General features: G+C 37.2%; 3 protein-coding genes across 4 annotated transcripts; 2 read left to right on the top strand and 1 right to left on the bottom strand.

The window, feature by feature from the left end:
* Nucleotides 1–7,643: 7,643 nt before the first annotated feature.
* LOC141647488 (uncharacterized) lies at nucleotides 7,644–14,427 on the top strand. Of its 2 annotated transcripts, none has more exons than XM_074455697.1 (12): nucleotides 7,644–8,046; nucleotides 9,163–9,227; nucleotides 9,849–9,921; nucleotides 10,072–10,090; nucleotides 10,330–10,449; nucleotides 11,126–11,195; nucleotides 12,543–12,586; nucleotides 12,690–12,731; nucleotides 12,828–12,887; nucleotides 12,967–13,034; nucleotides 13,960–14,017; nucleotides 14,099–14,427. In XM_074455697.1, exons 1-12 carry the CDS (start codon nucleotides 7,772–7,774, stop codon nucleotides 14,186–14,188), a joined length of 984 nt encoding a protein of 327 aa, XP_074311798.1. In that variant the 5' UTR covers nucleotides 7,644–7,771; the 3' UTR covers nucleotides 14,189–14,427. The 2 variants fall into 2 exon arrangements, with proteins under 2 accessions (XP_074311798.1, XP_074311799.1); XM_074455698.1 differs by having other exon boundaries at nucleotides 7,662–8,046; nucleotides 14,087–14,427.
* A 1,380-nt stretch (nucleotides 14,428–15,807) lies between these two features.
* LOC141647489 (alpha carbonic anhydrase 1, chloroplastic-like) lies at nucleotides 15,808–17,192 on the top strand. Its single transcript, XM_074455699.1, has 4 exons — nucleotides 15,808–15,977; nucleotides 16,066–16,414; nucleotides 16,490–16,775; nucleotides 16,878–17,192. The coding sequence occupies exons 1-4, from the start codon at nucleotides 15,914–15,916 to the stop codon at nucleotides 17,001–17,003; spliced, it is 825 nt and encodes a 274-aa protein (XP_074311800.1). The 5' UTR covers nucleotides 15,808–15,913; the 3' UTR covers nucleotides 17,004–17,192.
* Nucleotides 17,193–17,329: 137 nt separating this feature from the next.
* Nucleotides 17,330–17,888, bottom strand: LOC141647490 (zinc finger A20 and AN1 domain-containing stress-associated protein 1-like). The gene has a single exon (XM_074455700.1). It carries the CDS (start codon nucleotides 17,792–17,794, stop codon nucleotides 17,387–17,389), a length of 408 nt encoding a protein of 135 aa, XP_074311801.1. The 5' UTR covers nucleotides 17,795–17,888; the 3' UTR covers nucleotides 17,330–17,386.
* Between the last annotated feature and the right edge of the window lie 289 nt (nucleotides 17,889–18,177).

Genomic DNA, 18,177 nt, shown 5'->3' on the forward strand with positions numbered 1-18,177 from the left:
CTATATTGATCGAAACACTGTTAAGCTATATTGTATGCCTGACTTCTGATAAAAACTTTTCAGAGCAGCTTAAAAGGACCTTGCTCATGGTTCCTTTTTTACAGTGTGAACTCTTCAAGTTGTCATGGTCATTGTCGTATTATTCTAGTAAAAAAGAATCAAGTCGAAATGTCATTTGTTCAAAAGCTATGGATGGACCGAATATTATCTTTCGAGATAATGAGGAGTAATCTGTAATTTTTCTAAAATTGGGGATTCCTCGTAATTCGACACTTTTTGTGGCATGTATTTGTTGTGTCGTTCTAGTAAGGAGAGAATCGAGTCGAAATGTCATTTGCTCAAGAGTTATGGATGGATTGAATATTATGTTTCGAGTTAACGTGGAGTAACCCTGTAGTTTTTTTAAAAGTTAGGTATACAAAGTTTTCTATTTGCGGCCGATTCAGAAACAATAGCTTATGAAAAATTTGATTTTGAGGGAATTTTAACTTAGAATCAGGACCATAACGACATGAAAATAGTGATTTATTTGTCCATTTATTCGATTTTGTAGATGAATCGAGTTATTTTTCTGGAAAAAATTGAGAGAGAAAGAGGATAGCGTCAAATAACTCATTAGATACAGTGAGAAAGGTTGATGAGTGATATTAGAATTTTTTAAAATGCGGGAGAAATCTATTTTTATTTGATAAATTGTAGGATAATCTCAACCATAAACCATTACCCCTCTTTCTTAGGGATAGTCGTCACAAATCTATTTTTATTTGATAAATTGTAGGATACATCTCTATATTATTCTAGATACACATCTATATCATTCTAGATACACTCCATTAGACTGCCAGATACACTCCTTCCTTTAGCTTGCTAGCTACACTTCTTTAAATTGCCGAATACACTTCTTTACCTTGTTAGACACACATCTCTGGCATGCTAGATACATTTATTCATCTTACTAGATACACATCTATGACATGCAAGATACACTTTTTACCTTGCTAGATACACTCCTTTAGATTGTTAGATACAAACCTTTACCTTGGTAGATACACTTCTATACCTTGCTAGATACACATATCTAGCAAGCTAGATACAAGTCTTTACCTTGCTAGATACATTCTTTTACCTTACTAGATACATGTTCTTGCAGTGCAAATCGTACGAATTACATAAATACATAAAATAGTAGTCTAGGTATACGTAAAATATTACTCATCATTTTGTAAATTCCAGCCCACTACGTCTAACGAATTGTCACCATTTTATAGACATTCTCTTTGTTTTTGATATGGATGAAAAGGGAGGAATACTCATCTACTGATCTTTAGGTGCCTCAATGTTGATATGTAAGACAATGTCACTACTAAAATAAATTAATTTTCGATAAGTATCTATCGAGTATTAGAATATAAAATTTGTGACGTAAGTCGTAAGATTGGTTTTGTAAGAAGCGATTTTATGCAAAGATAGTGTGAAAAGTTATTAAAGGAACTGTTTTAAGCCCAGGACCATCTTATAATTTTGCTTTCGCATCTCCATTTTGTTTATATGTCTAATACTCTATTATGATGGTAGCTCACTTCTTGAAGCATCTTTTAATATCTAATCGTAATGTTAGCTCAGGACCTCATTGAGTTATTGGTGGTGCATAACAACTTAACAAGCTCTTCAAGCTGCTGAATTTGCAATGTTTATTTTTGTAAATATTCCCGCAAAATGGTTGTTTTTGTAAAGGTTGCATTTCTCGAGGCTTTATTTCATGAGCGTTTGTTTGTCCGAATCTTTGGTGAATTTTATTGTCTATATAGGGGTGGTGGTAATCAATGCAATGGCTTATTATGTCTGAGGTATGTCAATGCACTTGTGTATATTTACTGAAGTTTATCTGATGTGTGAGTTGCTGAGTTTCATATTGCTGCAATCTACTGCAATATTCTCTGAATTTTTGATTTGTTTGTTTTCGACCAGATTCTCCCAGTGAGTATAAAAGGTCTAGCAGGAAGTGTAGCGACATTGGCGAATTTCCTCACATCCTGGGGGATCACTATGATTGCTAACCAGTGCTCAGTTGGAGCAGCGGAGGTAATATTTCTTTGATGGATATAAATCCGCGGGATTATTAGCTTGTCCACGAGTCCTATGCTCATCCTCTCAGGGGTGATACACGCACCTTAGATGACTCATGGACCAAGCTAATAGCCCTGTGACATTAGCACTCGCCTATTTTTCAAAAGTTTGTCCCCATCCGAATTCAGAAAACTAAATAACAACATAAAATTTCCGTAACATTATATTGATAGTCCGTCTAAAATCTAAATAACTAAGATAGATATAGACGGAGTATCACCACTAAGGTTAGATACTCGACATTAACTCAGTCTGAACCGGTTTTGATGTCAATTGCAGGGACCTTCGCCATTTACAGTCTTTTGTGCTTTTAGTGCCATATTTGTAGTAGTATGGCTTTCTGAGACAAAAGGAAGAACTCTTGAGGAAATTCAAACATATTTCAGATGAAGCTAAACGCAAATTGGTCGATAACTACGGAGTATTTAATACAAAATTCATGATATTTTTTGTGTACTTGTGTATCATGTTATATTCTTTATGTTATATGAGTATATATAACAGATTCTGAATTTGTCCCAAGATTGAGAAACTGAAGGTGTTTATTAAAAAATTATTTGGATTGGAACAAGATTATCATTCACTCTTTCCGATTCAATACTTTGTTGCGGCGCTCACACTTCATATAGAATCACTAGTGTTTTTGTGGGTGTAATACAATCAAACGTCAGACTTTTAGGTCAGAACATTGCTACATGGCTTTTGAAATATTTCTATTTGCTTGGTTGCTCTTGAAAATAGTTATATTGACTTGCCTCTTCTGATCCTTTAAATTACTAAATAAATATCTTTAACTTGTTAGAAATATACCTTTAGTTTGATAGATATAATAAATTAAATTACTAAATACATATCTTTAACTTATCTTTAACTTGTTAGATACATAGCTTTAGTTTGATAGATACAATAAATTAAATTACTAAATATATACCTTTAACTTGCAAGATACACTTTTTTAAGTTACTAGACTAGATACATACCTTTAGCTTGCTGGATACACTCTTTTAAATTACTAGATACATACCTTTAACTTGCTAGTTACACTTTCTAAGCTATTAGATACATATATATAGCTTGCTAGATACATTTCTTTAAATTACTAGATATACATTTGACTTGCTAGATACACTCATTTAAAGTACTAGATACACACCTTTAATTTGCTAGATACACACCTTTAATTTGCTAGATACACTAATTTGCTTAGTATAGTTCATTGTAAGGATGCAAGTTTTTGGCTTTAGCTTGTATTCCATGATTGTAGCATAATCATTACATGATTAATAAAAGTTTGGTATTTGTCATCCTCTGCATTTTCAGCAATTTTATTGAAGAACAAGCAAAGGTAATTACATTGATCTTCGAAAAAGAGGCGATCGACCGTCAACAAAGAACTCCGCCATTGCCTAAAATTCTACTTACATATGTTCATATCTGCCATATAATTACATCTACTTCTAAAAACGCCTCAGACATGCCTGCTGCCTCGCCACAACCATCGCCACCACCACCAACTTCACGCATCCAAAGAAAGCAGGTGGCGACACCAAAGATCACCACAATGAAACTCGAATCGAAACCCGAGTTGAATCGAGACCGGATCCGATAGCAACCACCGCTACCCCTTCATTCGAGCAACTGACCTCGATAACCGCCGGAGAGAATGGCGAGGCTGCTCACACAATCACCTTACCACCTATCACTCACCTTTGCCGACCATCTATAACTACCTTTGCCTTCGTATTCGCACCTCCACGAGCGGTAATGATTGGAGCATGACCGGATGACAAATGAAGAGATTGGAGAGAACGAGGGTTCGTCGGCGCCGCAACAACTAATCTATTAGCCACCGGTACGTCCGGCGTCGGAGTCGGCGAGAGTGAGTGAGTGGGGTTAGAGATAAGGAGAGAGGAAGGATGTAAAGATTAGATATGTCGGAGACGAGGAGTACGTCGCCGGCGTGTTTGACCGGTGATGACATGAATAGGGAGGGGTGATTGGAGTTGAAATGGGGGAAGATGAGTGGGGGGGCCTGTTGATGAGTGGATAAGGGAGCAGTATACGGAGTTTGGTTAACGTGTGTTTTGGTTTTTAGGTTAGTTCGCACGGTTCGCACCGAACTTTAAGTTCGCACGAGATCCTATTTCTATATATATATATATATATATATATATATATATATATATATATATATATATATATATATATATATATATATATATATATATATATATATATATATACAAGACGATTTACATGAGTGAATGATTCAATATTTTTTCCTTACCGATGTCTTGTCTCTACTTTTTTCAACTTATAAAGTATGAATACCTAACGAAGTTAACAATTGACAAATAATCTACCTATTAATATTAGACAACTTTCGAAAACTACGCAACACACAATAGAGGAAAACAGTTATTCTAAGTTAAAATTAGTAATAATCGAAATTTTTATTTATGGTCAAGATTATTAATTAGATACAAGGTTACAATTTCTTTTTTCTCTTATAACTTTTTTTTTTATTACTCGACTAAGCGCCAACTTTCCCTACATTTCGACCAATATATTCTATTTGTATTCACATATTATTTCTTATCAATGTTATATTCAAATATAATTTCGTGGTACTACATATTGTCTTTTACCTTTCCTATCCTTACATTGTTGATATACTTGTTGTATATGCAGCTAGGAAATAATGCAGTTGAAATCAACGGCGGACAAAACACGTAGTTCAGATGTTGGACGTCGCTCTATCATAGGTCCTGCAACCTTTATCGGAACTGATCGAGATATGAGATATCGCTATCTTAATGCAAGGTGTTTGGCTCATCGATATGAGAAGAGCTTCGTTTTCCCAGCAATGACATATAATTCCCAATGGTCTGAGATTGAACATGATGTTCTTCCAAACAATGAAGTACATGATACATCCGTTGAGTTTGCTGTCCATGTGGTGAAAGATGATTAACTTAAATATACGGCTACTACCTCATATAAAAATGTACTTAGTCTATGGTAAGATAACATTACCTACAACCACTTTGTGTTTACTAGATCGGAGAAAGACCTATCCGCAATAAATCAACAAATTAGTTTCATTTGTAATATATGTACATGTTTGCTTGTACAAACACCGTCTAAATATTGTACAAATACCGTAAAATAATATGTTCTTTCAATACTACAGAAATCGCATCCATTTAGTATCGTCGATAAGAGTTGGATGCCGCTTGCTACGCACGCGGCTTTCCAACTAGTCTTGGTTAAAAAAAAAGGGTTATTTAACATAAATACTCTAAACTATAAGTGTCCTTCTCGTAATACTCCAAACTATATTTTAACTCGAAATAAACCCAACTTTGTGTACCATCTTCTCAAAATAGAATCACTCAATTTTTCACCTGTTACACCAGGTTGAAGTTGACGTGGCATCCACATGAAATTGATGTGGCAGTGACATGGCTTTTTACAATATTATTATTTAAGCAAACAAATAATGCATTTACAATACTACCCTACAACTACATACTTACCCTTAGACCTGTTATCGGGCCGGTTTCGGGCTGTGCCGGGCTGACCCGGTGGCGGGCCGGGCTCACCTGGCTCGACCCTGAACCGGCCAGGGGGGGCACGGGCTTGGCCGGGCTTGGCCGGGCTGTAGGCGAGTCTGACCCGGGCCAGGCCAGGGGCGGGCTGGATGCGGGCCGGGTCATATTGGGGCCTGTTTTATTCTTTTTTTTTTATTAAAAAAAATAGTGACGGCGGAATTTCATACGTGACGATACATGATGCCGTAGCCTTCACAGGTTCTCCATTTGTAGTATTTGGCGTCTTGTTGTTGATATTTTAGCAACAACAGTTGATGAAGATGAAGTTGTTGCTGGAAATGAGGCCGCCATTGTTGTAATTAAACTTGAGTTCTTTGTTGTTGTTGTTAAACAATGTAATGTAACAATGGAGGAAAGAAGATGAGATGAGATGAGATGGGTAGTGTTTTGTTTGTGTTGTTGGAAATTAAAGACTAAAATAATAATAATAATTGGTATTCATGGATTGAAGCACGAGGTCGATGATTTCGATGAACAAGATTTATCACTATAATACTAGGTGTCTAGGTACAATGAATTAACTAAGTGTACAGATTTCAAAAATTTGGAAATTTGGGAATATTTGGTGATTTGGGATTTGGCGGGGCCTGCCAACTTTAAATGTACAGATTTCAAAATTTTGGAATATTTTAGCGCACGCCTCTTCCAACTAAGTGTACAGATTTCTTTTTTTTCTTTTTTTTTTTTTTAGGCGGGTCAGGAGGCGGGCCGGGCTGTGCTTTCATGACCCGGGCCAGGCCAGGATAGGCATGCGGGCTTGGCGGGCTTGGCCGGGCTTGGCCGGGCCGTGTGCTGAACTAGCCCGAATAGCGGTCCGGGCCGGGCCGGGCCGGGCTGACCCGTGCAGTTGGCCACCTCTACTTACCCTTATTTCCACTGATTCAATTCCATCCTCAATCAAGCAGCCCCCACTCACTATTCACAAGTCACACCTCACCACCGACACTACTCACACCTCTCCCACCACAACTACTCAAGCCTATAAAAAACCTACCGTCTTCCCTTTTCCTCTTCTCTCTCGCATCTTCAATCAATTATGCCCATGAATATCTAATTCCCCAATTCTAAACCCACAATTTTTCCTATTAATACTTCTTCTTCGTTGTCGTCTTCATCTTTTTTTCTGAGTAAAGCTAAGAGATTGGGGAAGTTTAGGGATAATTTCAATTATAATCATAAGTTTTCTATTATGGGTTCGGGTTCGGGTTCGGGTTCGGGTTCCATCATTGTCGGAAAGTATTGCAGGGTATGGGGGACTTTATTATGCGAGAAGTGGTCCACCGGTGTGGTGGTGGTGGCAATTAGGGTTTTTGGAGGTTGGGGATAGATTTTCAAGGTAGGTGCGTGCTTGCCATGGTGGGGATAAATGTCGATGTCAGCCGTCGATTAGTTGCGCCGCCGTTGTCTTGGGTTGGTGAGGTGAGAATGATATGAGGTCAAAGGAGTCCGTGATGTTTGATGACACGTCGGAAACAGTGCAACGAGTATGCTAATACGCCGCTGAGGATGAGCTGTGTTGCAGTAGTTAGGGAAGGTGGCGGATTGATGTGGACAAGTCACATGGATACACCAAAATGAACGTCTCTATTTGTTAATTTTGTGTTCAGAAGACACAAAGACACACAAGGGTAGAACTTAGAAGACATTAATTAGGAGTTATGATGAAGTAATAAATTTGTTATTATTAAAAAAAAAAAGTAAAATGACAATTACCGGCTGATCAGGTAATCGGTCATTCGATTCTATTTTGAAAAGATGGTACACAAAGTTAGGTTTATTCCGAGTTAAAATATAGTTTGGAGTATTATGAGAAGGACGCCTATAGTGTGGAGTATTTATGTTAAATAATCCTTAAAAAAAACATAGCACTTGTCGACTACGTGAAGTTGGTACCTCTAGTGTTGTGACTTGTGAAGTGTGGATTCGTACTAGACTCTGTGACCACAAACGTAAGGATACAGTACACTAGACAAACTTATTAAAACACCAACACCCGATTACATCTCCGTTAAAATTGAGGGGGGGAAGCCATGGCCGGAGCTCTGAGTTTCACTCCAATTCCGTCACTAAAGCCACAGTATTTCCGGAAAATGCCGAAAGTAGGAGTTAGTATAAAAGCGTCGCAAACACTTGATTCTAGTATTTCAAAAGATGACTCAGCTACCAAGCCTACCTTTTCTCCCCCGCCCAATTTCAAGCCGCCGACTCCCAAACGGTTCGGAATTAGACCCGATAGGACACTTGATATTCTTGGCGCTTCGCTTTCTCTCTTGTTTCGACTCGGCACCGGCGTTTTTGTGAATGGGTATACTTTCTTCTTTGTATTTCTTAACCAATTACTCCCTCCGTCCCGGTCATTTGTTTATTTTTTTTTAATTCTTTGTGATGGTTATTTTAATCAAAGACAAATAAATGATTGAGAATAGAGGGAGTAATAATTGCTAAATTGGGTAGTAATGCCAATTATATATACTGTTTCTCTGGTGCATCAAAGACTCCCAAGTTAGAGGGTAAGGAGAGTCGGACGTACGCAATCTTATACAATTTACTCTAGCGCGTAAATTGCAGGGTAAGGAGAGTCAGATGTACTTTTGCACCTGTCTTATACTTGTGTTAGCTAGAGAGAAGGTTTGTCTCTAGATGATCCAAAATGGCATCGTCTCAAAGTGGAGCCGATTTAGTGAACCATTTTGTTGCTTTAAATCATCCTAATATAGAATTATAGAATTAATGGATAATGAATACTTTGGAACTATTTTCCTTGTATGCCTATTCAATTTACTTTCTTCAGTAGCAAGTGTGATAGTTTCGATGATAAATATGCTGTGGGAAAAGGGAAGAAAGCAATAGCTTGGTTAGCTACTAGCTAGAGTATTGTCATTAAGATGATTTAATGCTTTCGAGTAACAACAAGCGTGTCTTAGATAAATACAAGAAATTTAGAAGTACCGATTTGCATGAAGCAAACCAAAACTTTGATTGCATTGAGAGAAGCAGAGGGAAAATAAATGGTTCAGTCAATCAGTCCCCCCTTTGGATGATAAAGCCAATAAAAGTTAATGAGCGAGGGAAGACGGCTTGAATCCAGCAACCTAACAAGAAAGACCATTTTCCTTTCAAATATTTCCAAACTTTGGATGGATTTGGTTTATACATAAGGGAAAGTGCCTCTTCCAAATTCTGATGTTTTCTTTCTCTACCATTTATACGTGTAATGGTTTTCTAAAAGTCAACTTTTGGGTCATTCCTGCATCCCCCCTCCTCCACAACCCTTTCCACTATTTTTTATTTCTTAGCATGACATATATAGATTTTGGAATTAGGAGATTCTAGACTCCTGACTTGAAGGGTCTTATTATCTTGAGCACAAGGTTGTACTAAGATAGTAAGATGTACTCTTACTCAAGACGCACTTTGACAGGTATTCAGCATCTTTTGTGTCGAAGGAGGAAATTCCACCCGGCCAATATGCTCTAGATTTTGCTGGTAATTTGTTTTCAGTTGTCAATATCTGTCGGATTTTCCATCTTCTCTGGTCTTCCTGTGTGCTTGCTTACTTTGGTTCCTTCTGTTTGTTACTTCCCTTCTACGCAGTTTCAAGATGATCTTTGATCATATTTTATTCGCATCTATATATTAAGTTTTTTTTATAAGAAATTTAATATTGTGAAAGGTATTTTGGTAGAAGATGTAAATAGTTTAGTATCATATTAAATTGTTCTTATATATTTTAGCATATATACAGTCAAAATTGACCTTTTTATTATACAGAGGGAGTATATTATTTAAATATTTTGTGGACATAGCGGAAGGCTGCATATATCTTAGATCTTCCTGAATTGACATTCACTAGGAGACTGATAAAGTTCTTGCTGGGGTTGAGAATTGAGATATTTTTCTTATGGTTCTATGATTATTATCTTATTTAAGTTATTTCCATTGTTTTTGATTGCAACCATGTCACATTGTGGTAGTGTACTTTAAATATGAGGTTCAAGTTTGTACTTCAAAATTACACCATACAATATTGTTAATTTCAAGTTAGCTATTGTTCTTGAATGCCTCTGCTCATTGGTGTTTGAATTTGTTCCTAATTACTTGTATAAGGTTTGACGGTGAAGGAGAGCTCGAAGTTAGGTCCACGTCCTGAAAAACCCATTGAAATATATGAGTTTGAAAGGTGCAGAAGATGGAACTCAATTTCTCTCTTTCTAGGTTTCAGCATACAGCAGTTTCTTGCTTTAATTTCGTCATTTTTACTTTGCATATGACTAACCATAGTAATTCTTGGCATGTTGCTCATGGCTTGCAATGGACATGAATACCTCAGTTGCCCGTTCTGCAGAAAGGTACTTGAACTCTTGCCAACCATTCTATATTTTTCTATATCATTGTGATGTTGAATCTGCATGACGCACTTCATAACCAAGCTTATTAATGACTGTTTTATAGTTCTTTTTTTCTTTCTTCCAATGTATGTGAATGCCATTCATTGATGTGATTTAGTTTCATATAAATGGTTTCTTTTGTTTTCTAATTTACAGTCCTTTTTCATCACTTGTTAATTGACGCTTCTATATGAAACCAGGTCAGAGAAATTGTATCAGTGTTGGATATTGATGTCCTCTACTATCCTTGTCCTAGAAATGGTCCAAACTTTCGTCCAAGAGCTTCTCAGATTGGCGGAAAGAAGCAGTTTCCTTACATGGTTTGGCAGCACCACTAGTCCTTTGTTAGTTATTTAATCTACATGATGTGCATTCATTGTTCTTCGACTCTTTTCACCGAAATTGGGTTTTATTGTGGGGGTTTTTTCTTGTTGTAAATTTCTTTGATTGAGTTTATCTGGGTCCCGTACCTGTCAGATATCTGATTTCTTGTTGCTGTTCTATTACTAAAGTTAAATTTAGACCTCATAAATTGTTAATAAATTTGTTGTGCTAGTTTTGGTGAACTGGAAGTCCACCTAGAAAAGATAATTAGCATAGGCAATGTACTAACTACGTAAAGTTCCTTTTTTTCTGCTGAGGGTCGTGCCTTTAGTGGGCTCTAGATAAGCCGAGTGTTGTGAGTTGTGACATCACTTGAAAGTTGAGACTTGTTGAACAGGTGGTACTGTGGTAGCTGAGCTCGAGTGTATGCATTTTATGCCAGTTCTCTTCTGTTGAATCTTCATTCTATTTTTTTTCCCAGTAATATTAGGTGCAGGTTTCACATCTCAATTCAATTTTTATATTCAGATAGTTTTGTTTGTTTTATGTCTCTTGTAGGTCGAATTAGTTTTTCGAGTTAGGCCAATCAACTTCGGTTCCCCTGTCATAGCTTATACTCCATGCATGATAACTTGTTAAAATATAAGGGCTGATACGAGTAACTGATTGCAGGTAGATCCAAACACCGGTGTTGCAATGTATGAATCAGATGACATTATCAAGTACTTGGTTAACAAATATGGTTTGTGACTTCCTGCTGATTCTATGTATTTAATTACCAATTTACCATTACACCAAGATTAAATCTGTTAGCTGAAATTTTATGCTCACAGGGGTGTCCTTTTTTATTCCATTGTTTGAAGGATTTATTACGTTCTCCATCATAATAGTTTTTGAATACTTTTAATAATCACAGAAGTATGAAATTAAAAGCAATGTGAAAACCTTGATACGAAAAAATCAAAAATTACGTGTATTTATTTGTCGAAATTTCATCCTTTAAAACCTCGAAAGGTGAATGAATAGGCACGTCCAGGCAGCATGTATTTCAAATCTGGAGATGATTATGCATGCAAGGGTGAAAGAACTAGCAAGGAAGTTCCAGAATGTATTTGTTTCTATGAATTATTGGAGTTCTGAGTCATACACTGATGGTTGGAAAACTTGTCTGGGATATTCCTTTGCTCTAGGTGTATTATTGAACTGTTAGGATGTTTTTGTCTTGGAAGTTGGAACACAAATGTTCAACTTTCTTAAAAATAAGATTCCTGCTACCATCTCTTGATAATAATTTTCCTTACACGTGAACGCATTTGTTTACCCGAATTTGTATTTTTCACCCTTAGTTTGTAAGGTGTATGTTATTCTCCTCATTACTAGTTCACATATCAAATCAACATCTCTTCCTTCATCAACGAAAGCAACTTGTCAAAACTTTGACCTACTAGAAAAGCATATATTTGTAGAATCAGAGAAATGGGGAGTGTTCCATGAGGGGCATGAGGATGATCGAGGATGTTATGGGTTTAGTTGACGGTAAATGAAAGCATGAGTTTGGGTATGGCCTAGTGGAGGGATAAATTTCGTGTGAATGATTGTGCTTGAGTAAGTATACTTACAGTTTTTATCAAAATCTCTTCTTTTGCCCTTGACTTTCTGCTTTCTTACTCTCTTTGTTTGTATGCCTCATTGCCTCTGTTTGTGTATCTCTTAATCTTTCATTTGCTATTTTATCTGATCTAACTGCCTTTTAGGTCTTTGAATTCCTTCAAGTGTTCATGTTACCTAAACCCTTTGTTATTTGGTCTTGACTTTGTTAATGTTCTCGCTGTTATATTCATCAGGTAGGAAATCATAATAACCTTATGTCCTTATCTGCTCTAGTTTCAACTGTGAATATCCGTTGCTTCAATGGAAAGGTGATATAGAATTTTCTAATAAGCCTTCTTATAAAGGCACTTTGTTAAGATGATTTCATGATCTCTTGTTCAGTGCGTAAATGTCTCTTCCATCTATACTGTTATAGCTACAAGTACATTACTCAGTCAGGATTCTGGACATGTTCCTGATTTTAATGTTTCTTTTGCAGGTGATGGTCAAGTCCCTCTCTTGTTGTCATTAGGTCTACTAACGGTTAGTATGTGGGTTATATGGGAAATATCCCCTGGCAATTGAGCAGTTGCTGTTATTTAAATGCCTCAATTGCTGGTTCATTTGATAATGTGGTCTTGTGCAGACTCTGACGGAAGGTTTTGCTATGATTGGGCGTATGGGCCGGGTTAGTTGATTTCTGCAATCCTTAATTCCTGATCACAAAGTATTCGATCTTTTTTTACTGATTTTTTTTTTCTTTGATCTTTTCAATATTTTTCAGGGGTCATCTTATACACCTGCAAAAATGCCCCCAGAGCCACTTACGCTATGGGCATATGAGGTAATATTGGAGGTTAACTGTCTTGCCCCCTTTTTGTTGTCTTAAATCAGAGTCTAAGCTATGTTATATATCACTTCAGGGTTCTCCCTTCTGCAAAGTTGTACGTGAGGTACTCGTAGAGTTGGAGTTGCCACACATCCAACGCAGGTACTCGTATAGTTACTAGATTCTTTGCAAAACTTACTTCCATGATTTATACGGAGTACTTTATATATGGAAAAAAATGGTTAGAGATTGAAGGGACCTCTGAAAATGTGAGATCGACGTATGTAAAAGGAGTACATGATGTACATTGCGCTTCATCCATATTGTTGTGTTTTACTCTGTACTTTGGATACAACCATACAAGAGCTGAAGCTAGCAATTTATGTTTTTATATCTGGTGCTTGTCTGTGTGGCTGAATAATTGAATATGCCTGATTTACATCATCGGGGCTACCCTCTCTTTCTTCTTGTGGCGACAGACTTCCAGAGTGTCTGTGTCATTCATTATCCTACTAAGGTATCAGACTGCCATTTTCTTTCAAGAATAACCGAGGTCAAGATATACACTCTTTACCCCTAAGTAGTTCAGACCCAACACCAGCTTTTGCTTTTGTTTGAATGATGCACAAAATCTTGTACATGACAAACTCCTATGGGACTTTGCGATAAAGGTTGGAATTTAAGTTGAAAGGGTAGGGTTTTAAGATTAGGTTTGAGTGTTTCACCTTTTTAATAGTTTGTTATTACTATATCTGAAACTTTTTCTTTTGTCTTGAAATCTAGTATGGAGTATGTTTTTTATGTACAGGTCCGGTCATAGCTTTATGGCTTGGCAAATATTACATATGAATCGACAGCGGTTCATGTTCGTAAATTACATTTCCTCATTTGACGTCACCTAGAGCGTTCTCTGTAAGAATAAAGTAAAATCATAAATAGTCAATTTGATAAGTGGAGATTTGCGAAGCAGAACTGTGATTTTAGTTTCAGAACTTATGTTTTTTTTTTCCAGCCGTGTATTCTGGTTCTCGATCATCTTTAATATCATGTTATTGCTTTGCTAAGCTCTTAGACTCCTACTTTGCAGCTGTGCACGTGGCAGCCCTAAAAGACAGGAACTTTTTGCACGAGTTGGTAATTTTCAGGTAATCTAACCGATATTTTTGTTCACTAGTCTTTCTTTCTTGTGTGTGAAATTACAGTAGTAGTGACAGTAATCTACACAGGTGCCTTATTTGGAAGATCCAAATACTGGAGTGCAAATGTTTGAAAGTGCAGACATTGTGGATTACCTAAAAGCAACATATGCTCTTTAGCCGCCTCACAATTTATGTTCTCAGGTTCTGGGTAATATGTAATCGATAAAATGACCTACGACAATGCATATGCACTATTGTTAGGTTTATGAGCTTTGTCAAGGTGCATCAATTAATAATTAGCTGGAAAATCATGTAGTTCATATGTAATTATCAAAGTTTGACGATGGCATACACGCACAAATGTATCTTTGTACCATTGATGGTATATATATATATATAGCTTGAGCATTCGTAAAGAGTAACAGAATTGTTGCATCTGATACTTGGAATGGAGATCCTCTCAATAAATTGCACAAGGAGCCAATAAATTTTTTATTTTATTTTTCACTTAGAAGCCTTGACCAGTGATGCTTCCATTTCAATGGGGGCCAAAGTCTCATTATTCTCGAAAAAAAAAAATAATCATTTTGGTCATCAGGTAACCACCTATGCGTTAACAACACAAAGGTATAAGACTGCTTACCATCCCCTTACTCCCATGTGTGTCAAATTGACTGGAAAGCAGGTGGGTTACAAGCTCCATTGTGCTGAGATGTGTGTGCGAAGCAGCAGTGGAGGGTGAGCAGGAGGTACTGTGCCCTTCATGACGAGCAGCCAAGGGGACGCTTGAAGACGGGATCAACACTCTTTCGAACACAACTATTATATTCCAAAATAACTTTTACTCTGACATCTTTCCCCTAAGCCATGACCCTCCTTTTTTCCGGGATTTTTAATTCCGATTTTTTTTTCCGACCTCAAGTGAAGGAAATGAAAAGGTATGGATGTTGCTAACTCGAAATACAATGAATACGAGTTCATTGCAATTAATAGAGTAACAATAATAGGGGCGTAGCCCAAGTGCTTTCGAGGAAATAGGGGACCTTTTTGGAGCATGGCATCTCTGAGCATTAGGCACTGAGGTGCCTTTTATTTTATTTTTATCTTTTTTGCCAAGAGCAGATAGGATATAAGCCTGTTATAGCAGGCTTCATTTAGCAGAATTGCAAAGAAGGGTCGTCCTTCAGGCTGCTTCACCGGATGAGAAAGTCAATTCCGCACTGCTGCTGCTGGTCAAGCTTAAACCGCTAGGTGTGCTACAGTCTGGTCTATTCCAGCTAGGGGGTGCTCTCCTATCTTTTGATTAGGACAGTGGCCCTGGGAATAGGTTCCCACGAAGCATCGGCAGCTGTGTTTAAAAAAAACCATTCGGCTCGCCTACTCTGGCTTTTCTCAATCCCCCGCCATTTGAGGAACACTTGAGGCGCTGAGGTAATGTTGTTGTAAGCTTTGACAGGTGAAGTACTGAGCTGGTCAGTAAGGTTGAGTCAAATACAGGACTAGTCCAAAGAAGGTTTTGAATTTTAATGTATCAACAAAGAAGGGTCGGGTAACTCGAGTCTCAGGTGGGGTGTTGAGGGTATGCAGGCCGCGTTATCTACAACCTGTAGACTTTCAAGTAATGAGAGATAAATTAAGCTTAGGTTATGTACTTTCTTTCAGTTAAATTTTAATGTATTTTTATCATTTAATTTGAGGTGCATAGACAAACCATTGGTGCATAGATATTCAAGGGAAATGCATAGCTAAATTTAGGGTGGAAACCAACTAAAAATACAGGTGGTACAGAATATGTTGAAAGCAGCAAAAGTAAAGCTCCTAAAATTAAGTTTTGCAGGATATTATTCTAAGTTGTGAATAATAAAAGTACAGAAATCTCTCCTTTTTTTTTTTTTTATATCAATGGCTTCATCTTCTATCACCGTCGTCTTAATCTTGGGGCTGTTTGGCATTGTTGTTGCCTCAGGTATTGCCATTTTTATTTGCTCTAATTTCGAGTTTTATGTAAACATATATATGAGTACGTATGTAATAAATTTTGATCGAAAATATAGGGAAAGGGAAGCAATGGCAGGAAGATGAAAGCAAGGAAGGTCCAGTTCCAGGCTTCAATTACGGAGAAGTGGATGAATGGGGAAGTAAAGACCCGAGTTTTGCAGCATGCTCAAAGGGTGACAGGCAGTCGCCAATCGATATCAATACCTATGAAGTCGTGGTGAACAACACCTTGGAAACCCTTGAAAGAGACTATACTGTCAAAAATGCTACTCTCTCTACACAAGGTACTGTAATCGGGGTCTTGTTTCCCGGGAGAAAAGGAGGATTGAAGATAGACGGAAAGACATACAAGTTGGCACAGTTCCATTTCCATGCTCCTTCAGAGCACTTTCTTAATGGCGTCCAGTAAGTGTGTTTTGAACTTGTCGAATTTTGTAAATTATGTTGTTTCGAGAATGTAACAAGAAGCGTGTTATAAAGATATGCAGCGGAATTGCATCAAGTACACACCGCGAAAGATGGAAGCAGGGCAGTTGTGGGGGTACTCTTCAAGCATGGTCCTCCGAGTCCCTATATTAACATGATGATGCCACAACTCAAGGAACTTGCAAAAACCCCATGTCCAGGCAACCATACAACTTGGACTGTCATCACCGAATTTAAGTCAAGCTTCTTGAGGAAGTGGCCCCGCAATTACTACAGATATCATGGATCTCTCACTACTCCTCCCTGTGACGAGAATGTTCTTTGGAGTGTCCTTACCGAGGTGAAATCACCTTTCTTCGTTCTTCCTGAGTTTAACTCTGGTGGCATCAAAAAACGACAGTTATACATTCCTGATGAGATTCTAAACTGTTTATGTATGTAGGTGAAAACTATTTCAAAAGAACAAATTGAAGCTCTGAAAGCTCCTCTCTGTGATGTAAACAAGAACAACGCTCGACCCACTCAACCTCTAAATGACAGGAAGGTCTTCAAGTATGAACTGAATTAATTGCTCTTTCGGTACAAAGATAACTGTAACTAATAGTCGAGCAATAGCTAGAATAGCTACTAGCGTAATAAACATGTTTCCCTTCGCTAATTCGCTTTCTTCATGAATTGCTACTCCCTCCTTTTCACCATATAGTAACTTTTTTAAGCTTAATTAATGCGCATGAATATATTTGATCGGTTTCCAAAACTACTTGATATCATATTCAATATTGCTTGCAACTTCACAGTTCAAAAGATTATTCAAGAATTTGTCGAAAAAGTCTAATAAAATTTTACTGAAACACATTTACATATACCAAATAAATTAAGTAATTAACATATACTCTGTAATATAAATGTGAATCAATAGCGTAATTGGATTAAAATGATAATAATAAGTAATCACAAGCGATAATCAAGCTTATCAGCCTTGCACTCGGCCTCAGCATATAAAGTCTTGGACAAAGCTTCAAGTTGAACTCCCTTGAAATCAAACGGACAAGAATGCATCTCAGGGTACCTGTGTGACCCGCAGTACACCTCTCCACACCTGCACTCGAAACCTGTCAGCCCTACCCGTTTCTTGCAGGAACCGCACCTGTTCTTCTTCATCTTCATCGTCATTGTCACATTGTGTTCATCCTTCTTGTTGTTGTTGTTGGTACTAGTACTAGGAGGTTGTACTTGTTGTACGGTAGCCTGCTTGAGAGAATCTCGGAAACACTTGGAACAAAGATTGTGTTGGGTGGGATTCCCAAAGAATCCGCATCCAGTTGCACAAAGAGGTGGATCATTCATGTTATTGTTCATCTTCTTGCTTCTTTGTTACGTTCAAGTACTGCAACGAAATTTATGTAATTTTCGTTTCGAAATATTAGATAGATATATGAAGACGATATGATTTTGATGTTGATGTATACTTTTTTTTTTATGAGGTGTGTATGTGTTTATATAGTACAAGAGATTTTGGTTGGTATAAAAGAAACTTGCCATAATTTAAATTCTATCATGGCTAGGGAAATTATAGTGTTTACTAATTCTAGTATTCTAGGTGTTTCTTTTAGCAACTAAAGTGTACTTTTAAGTTTTATTTATATTGTACCAAAAATAAAATTTTATTAGAAGTTACTAGAACTTTTTTTACCAACAATAAGTCTTGCTTGTCACCGTTATAAGCTTGTAACCTCTCAGAG

Source organism: Silene latifolia, chromosome 3, assembly GCF_048544455.1.
Source record: "Silene latifolia isolate original U9 population chromosome 3, ASM4854445v1, whole genome shotgun sequence".
Taxonomy (NCBI): domain Eukaryota; kingdom Viridiplantae; phylum Streptophyta; class Magnoliopsida; order Caryophyllales; family Caryophyllaceae; genus Silene; species Silene latifolia.